At 46.7% G+C, this 6,072-nt stretch overlaps 1 protein-coding gene across 1 annotated transcript; it reads right to left on the minus strand.

Annotated features, from left to right (window-relative positions):
* Positions 1–1,056: 1,056 nt before the first annotated feature.
* Positions 1,057–5,778, minus strand: GFER (growth factor, augmenter of liver regeneration). The gene is made up of 3 exons (XM_075104650.1): positions 5,540–5,778; positions 5,058–5,272; positions 1,057–4,187 (listed from the first exon to the last, which is right to left on the minus strand). Exons 1-3 carry the CDS (start codon positions 5,744–5,746, stop codon positions 4,025–4,027), a joined length of 585 nt encoding a protein of 194 aa, XP_074960751.1. The 5' UTR covers positions 5,747–5,778; the 3' UTR covers positions 1,057–4,024.
* Between the last annotated feature and the right edge of the window lie 294 nt (positions 5,779–6,072).

The raw sequence follows: 6,072 nt of genomic DNA on the forward strand, positions 1-6,072 counted from the left end.
ATTAAAAAAACCCAAAACCAAAACAAAAACAAAACATTGCTGATAGAAAGGGGTGAAAAAACCAAAGTAAAGTCTAAACCCTACCCTCTTCAAGCCTGTAAAACTCCAAAAGGCAGAAATATCACACACTGCCTGTAACAGGCTGGAGCAAGAGACACATGCAAACAAAGCAGCTCCTGGGAATCTTACCGTCAACAGGAGACTCTCTACACACCGCAAAGGAACAGCTAATCCCTGGAAAAATGTTACAGGCATAGTGGTGCTTCTGGCAACACCTGTACTTGTTACTTGCTTAAGCAGCTCTGCCTCCCATTCATGAAGCCGACAATTCCCTTGTGGCTCCCTGCTCTTTACTTTCGGCGGGGCGGGGTGGGGGGGGGAAGAAAAATTCCAGCTATTAATGCAAACTAGTCCATGAAGACAGTAAGTCCTTTGTGAAGCTGAAAGGTTAGCCAGGTGCCTATTACACAGGAGCAGCTCTTGAGGGAGGTCCCGCAAGCTCCTTAGGCAGCACCTGCTCCAGATCCTTTGTCTTGCAAGAGCTCCTCATGCTGATAGAAAGCAGCTTTCCCTTTCTGGTGACAGTGATGCATGTGCACAGCTGCATGGTGAATATGCAGTTAACAAACGTTGCCCTTCAGTAGATAACTCTGCCAATCCTGCCTCAAATTCAGCAATATTTGAGCTGCTCCCAGCCGTAACGCTACCCTTAATGCTGTTAGAAACACAAAACAAGAAAATCACTTGAACCCCATAAAAAAATCCCACTGGTCCCCACATAAAACCACACTCTGACCTGATGGGTAAGGGCCCGCTGTACAAAATCATTGCATTTTTGTAGCTTCTCAGCCCAGAGAACTGCGCCAATTCAGCAGCACAACAGGAAGAGGTCGAGTTGCAGCGCCACCTCGTCTGATCAATAAATGCACACAGAATCACGCAACCTCAGCTCAGCAATCAAGCTCAGACAGCGATACTCTGGCATGAAGAAAGTTAGACACACCAGCACAGTATGATGCCTTTTCCTAAGGTCTCATGCGGTAGGGAAGCCAGGAGTGAACTTAGTTGCTTTATTATTTTCACATCAACAAGAAATATAATTTGAATACAGATATTTTTAAAACTAGATTTAATCAAGTGCATTTAGAAGAGATTTCACAATTGTCTGTACACAAATACAAGTATCTTCAATAGAAATTCCTTACATAAGATTAAAACTTGAGATGTGATACAAACGAGCAGCAAAAAAACCCCACCCCCTTCCCCGCACAGTCAAGTCCACAGAGATTAAGATAAGCCTGAGAAACATCTAAGTCAAAGCTCTTCTGCAGAGTGCAAGCATATATTTTACCAAATGGCCACTTAGCAAAGTTGCAAACCGCCCTGATAACATCCGTGCAGCTGCAGCTGGTGGCCTCGTTATTAGGAAGCATCCACTAAAGATGCTGGCACCACTGCCAGGGCAGCAGAACCCTACCTGCTGGCAGAAGGGGTTCTCTCTCCTGCACCCCTCTTCCGCTTCCTCCAACAACACAAGGTGACAAAAATGTGTTGCCACAGCTGCTCCCCCTGATTTTGCACAGGATACACATTTATTTTCCTCTCACACCCTTAAGACGTGGACGGACGCTGCAGTCTGGGGGAAGGTTACCAACAGCTTGCCAGCACAAGACAGCAGCGATCCAAGAACTCAGCTGCAGAGATCGAGCACACTTGAACAAGTAAGTGCAGCTTACCCACCTGGCCCATTTTCAGTATGCAGATGAGACAGGTGGTTTACCAACCTGCTCATTTACACTGAAGGAAATTACGAAGAGATCTCGTCACCTGCTCCATGGGCAATGAAATTGTGCCAGAGAATAGTGGAGGGCAGATTGGAGACGAAGAACAGTAAATTCCTCCTTTAGCACAACCAAGTCCAGCCTGTCCACACCCCCAGCTGCTAAAGCCATCCTGGCAGAGCTGGGTAATTTAGGTCAGGCCTAACAAGGGGGAGGGGGAGCGCTACAGCCTTTTTCTTGGTCCTTTCCCCACTAGTGGGTACCAGTGTGCTTTGTTTGGGGGATTGGCTTTAATACTAAAAACCAAGGGCTGGAATTTGTTTGTTCTAAGCAGCTCAACATGCTAATAGGGAAGTTTTCTGAGCGCTTTCAATAACCTGAATGATACCTTCAAGTCATAAATCAGATTGCACGCTTCATGAAGTACCTTATTGGTCACTTTCTTTGGGTTTGTGTTTAGAAACGTTACTACGTAGAAACCTTCAATAACCAGTCCATCAAGTTTGCCTCATAGAGTTTCATCAGGTCCAACCTGAAAGAACTAGGATACGCCATAAAACATTAAAACGTGTTTCCAAAGTTCTTACTACTTTCCTGAACACTAAGGAGCCCCATGCGTGCAGGTTTGAAGATCAAAGTTCTTAGATACAAGCTGTTATCACTCTAATACTTCTATAAAAGTACCGTTAACATTTCAGGTAATACCCAATCAGCAAGATTAACTTTACAAATGTAGTGTAGTGCATGAAATAAGGAAGCTCACTGACACACACAGGAAAACCTCAGCACAGAAGGAAAAAGCTTACTATTGTTAAGGTTTGTGCAAACTCCTGCAATCTTTTCACAGCCATAAATGCAGTAAGGGCATGATATCACTATCTATTTTAAGAACTTGAAATTGTTTTGACCTTTGTTTTTTTTTTTTATAAGCTGTCTCTTCTTATAAAGAGGCATGTTTCTAAGCATTATGGTGTAAATAACTTGCTATTTCACTTCAATCTGAAATTCACAATTATGTATCAATACACTGATGCGGTATAGCTGACCTAACAAATACACATAGCATGGATTCTGACTGGTTTTGAGAGGGGGAATCTACCCTAGGGACTCCTTTGAGTCCCCTGTGCAATAAATACTATGTAAAGCTGACATCACAGACTTAAGCAGGTCTCAAATACTGCAGGGGGCCTGTAAAGTCTTTTTGTTCTCAAGCATTTTTTAGCTAGGGGATAACACCAGAATAATCAACCAGGTCAGCAAGTACCAGTCAAGAATTTCAGAACACAAGTGACATCTCAGAAATACCGTACAGTAAACAAAGCTGAATATGCTTCATTACAGATATCAGTCTCAAGCTATTTCCATAACTGACTAAAGTTCACAGCAGAGATGAAGATGTTATCTGGTTTAAGAACAAACAGTTCAGTGAACTCACCATCATGGCACTTCTGGATCCAAAGAAAATTAGCAATCAACTTAAAACATTTGAACGTCACCCAGCTAATACTTCATTCCACTCACCAGATGAAGGGTTTTTTCGGTTCTGCTTTAGTTTTCCGTTGTACAATGTCCTCTTACATGATAAGTTGAAACATAAAAACAAAATGAGAAATCCACGCTCTATGATTTTAGTGTTTAAACTAAAAATGTACCTGCCTTCAGGCCTTTTATCAAAGGAATTGGATCCAAGTTTAAAGAAATGCATTGGAGATCTTGGAAAGAGAGATGCAGGGGTACAGGCTTGGCACAGAGCACAGCATGAGTTTCCTCTACCAGAGCAACAGAAATTAAAATTACAATTCATCAGATGCATTTTCTAAAATATCAGGATAATACCTGCAGGTAAACGTAAAATGCCACAGGGCAGCCCCCTACAACCACGTTCAGGGGAAAGGAATTCTAGTCATAGAAATAAGCAAATGCCCCTAAAATAAGGAAATGTCAAAATGAAAAAGTCTCCATGAGTTTGTCAGTCACTTAATTTCACAACTTTCTGGCAATTCCTGGGTCAAACGTAAGGCCTCAATCCCTCAGATAACACATTTATGTAATCATTTAACAGCATACTATCAGGATAAGATTTTCAAATTTACTTTTAGCATTGGTTTACCTTTATTTCCACAAGCTGTATCAGTCACACGCACAAGCACGCAAACACACAGTTATTGACTCGCACGTTTCCCTGTGGTGAGTCGACACCACGTTGAATCGGTCTGTTAGATTTCCAGAGCAGTCTCTACGGATTAATCACAACTACCATCCTTCCAACCATCTCGCCAGCGCTCATCCACACGAGAGCAGTCAAATTCAGATTTCCCCAGTTTCCTGTTCACTTCATTATGAAGAAGACACAACCACTGGGAGAAGTTATTTCTGCTGCTAGTATCAGGCTGATTTGTATGTAATCTGCAAACAGGGAAGAGTAAACAAATGTTACTTCTTTACAGTCACCAACTTCAATACCCAAAGTGGGCGTTTAGCGCACAGACAGCCAGAGTCGCCTTTTCTGCTATTGCAAGATGAGCCCCAAAGAGACCCCAGAAGGAAGCACGCAGACATCAGTCATTATCAGAGGCCAAACCTCCACTATAAAATACTGATGCCTGCGGCTGGCTTGGTTTCATTCAGTGCCTAGTCTTGTCGACTGGAAAAGACGCAGGAGTCAAACAGCTTATCTATGAGAAAAAGCAAGAAGTACTTGAGTTTATCCAAACACTGAATTAAAAAAAAAGTAGAATAAGAAATGAAAAATACCGAACAGTTGTTTTGCCATGTGATAACTGCGAAGTCAATAATTAGGTTTCATCATTCAGAAAAGAGGAGCTGAAATTTTCAAGAAACAAGTTGACAATAACAGGAGTAGACAACTTTATCAAACATCACTGCCCGTTTCAGTCTTTGCCTCCACTGCTGAGGTTGCCAATAAAGGGTGTTTTCTGGAGTACAAAACCACCTGCCTCCTGAAAGCCAAATTATTTCAAGCCCTAGTCTAATTCCACAACCGAGCACAAATCCAGTTTGAACCAGAAAAATCCTGAAATCGCCTCAGGGAGGCCTTGGAGGCAGCACATAAGCTAACAGCCCAGGAAAAGGTATTTGTTTTCTGAGTATCTCTGATTGATGCAATAATGGAAGAAACCAATTCATGTATCTGCCAACCCCAACTGCAGGAAGAGCTGCTGATATGCAAATAGCTGCTGCAGCCCAGCCTTTCAGGCTAGCCTCTTCAGCAACAGCCACCCAAATAAGAAAAAAACAAAGGATGAATCAACTCACCTTTCCCTCAGATCCTCAGCACAGTGCTCACAGGGGTAAAACTTAGAGAAAAGGTTGATGAACTCCCTCATCTCCTTCTGCTGGGCACCGGTGGGGTGGTCGGGGTAGTAGGCTGCCATGGTGTGCAGGAACGCCCAGGTGTTGCGGCCCAGCTGCTCGCTGTCCAGGGGACAGTCCGGCGGCGGCTCTTTCTCCTCCACGACCGTCGTCGAGTCCTGGAGAAGGGGAGAGGGTTGTAAGGGGACGAAGGTGCTTGGTGGGGAAACAACCCCTCTGGCCTCGAAGAAGATGGAGGCCCCGTTCACACCCCCACCGAGGGGACACCCTACCCCTGGCCCCTCGAGGAGGGGGCCACGCAGCCCCATCACGCTTGGCGGGGCAGGACAGAGGCCACTTCACAGCTCTGCAGGGGCTGGAGGTACGACAGCCCCCCGGGGTGACAGGGGAGGCTCCCGCCGCCGCCGCCGCCGCCGCCGCCTCACCCCGCCGCCCGGAGCCGCCCGCTTCCTCTGCTCGCGGAGCCAGCTCTTGAAATCCGTGCAAGCTCGGCACGGCTTCTTGGACGGCTCCTCCGCCCCGGAGCCCGCAGCGCCGTGCGGGACGGCGAAGGGGAAGGCGAAAGAACCGTTCTCGGTGCCCGGGAACGACGACGCGCCGCGGCCCGGCCGGCCCTCCCTGGGCGCCGCCATCTTGGCGCCGCGGTGCACCACGGGCCGGGGCGGGAGGCCGCCATTTGAATTGTACCCGGTTTCCCTCAGGCGGGAGCGGGCAGCGTGAGGAGCCGGGACCGGGACCGGGACCGGGACCGGGGCTTCGGCCTCGGGAAGGCCTCGCTGAACCCCCGGCCAGGCGCTGGCTCGAGGGACGGGGCTTTTCCCGGGTCTGGGTGAGGAAGCTCAGCCCGGGCGTTCACCATTAAACACCGCCGCACACAGAAGTGCACGTTTCTGATGTTTTCTTTTTTGCCAATACAGCAACAGGCTCTGGGTTTGAATCTTGTGTTTGAGGAGAGCAG

Source organism: Phalacrocorax aristotelis, chromosome 10 (assembly GCF_949628215.1).
Source record: "Phalacrocorax aristotelis chromosome 10, bGulAri2.1, whole genome shotgun sequence".
Taxonomy (NCBI): Eukaryota; Metazoa; Chordata; class Aves; order Suliformes; family Phalacrocoracidae; genus Phalacrocorax; species Phalacrocorax aristotelis.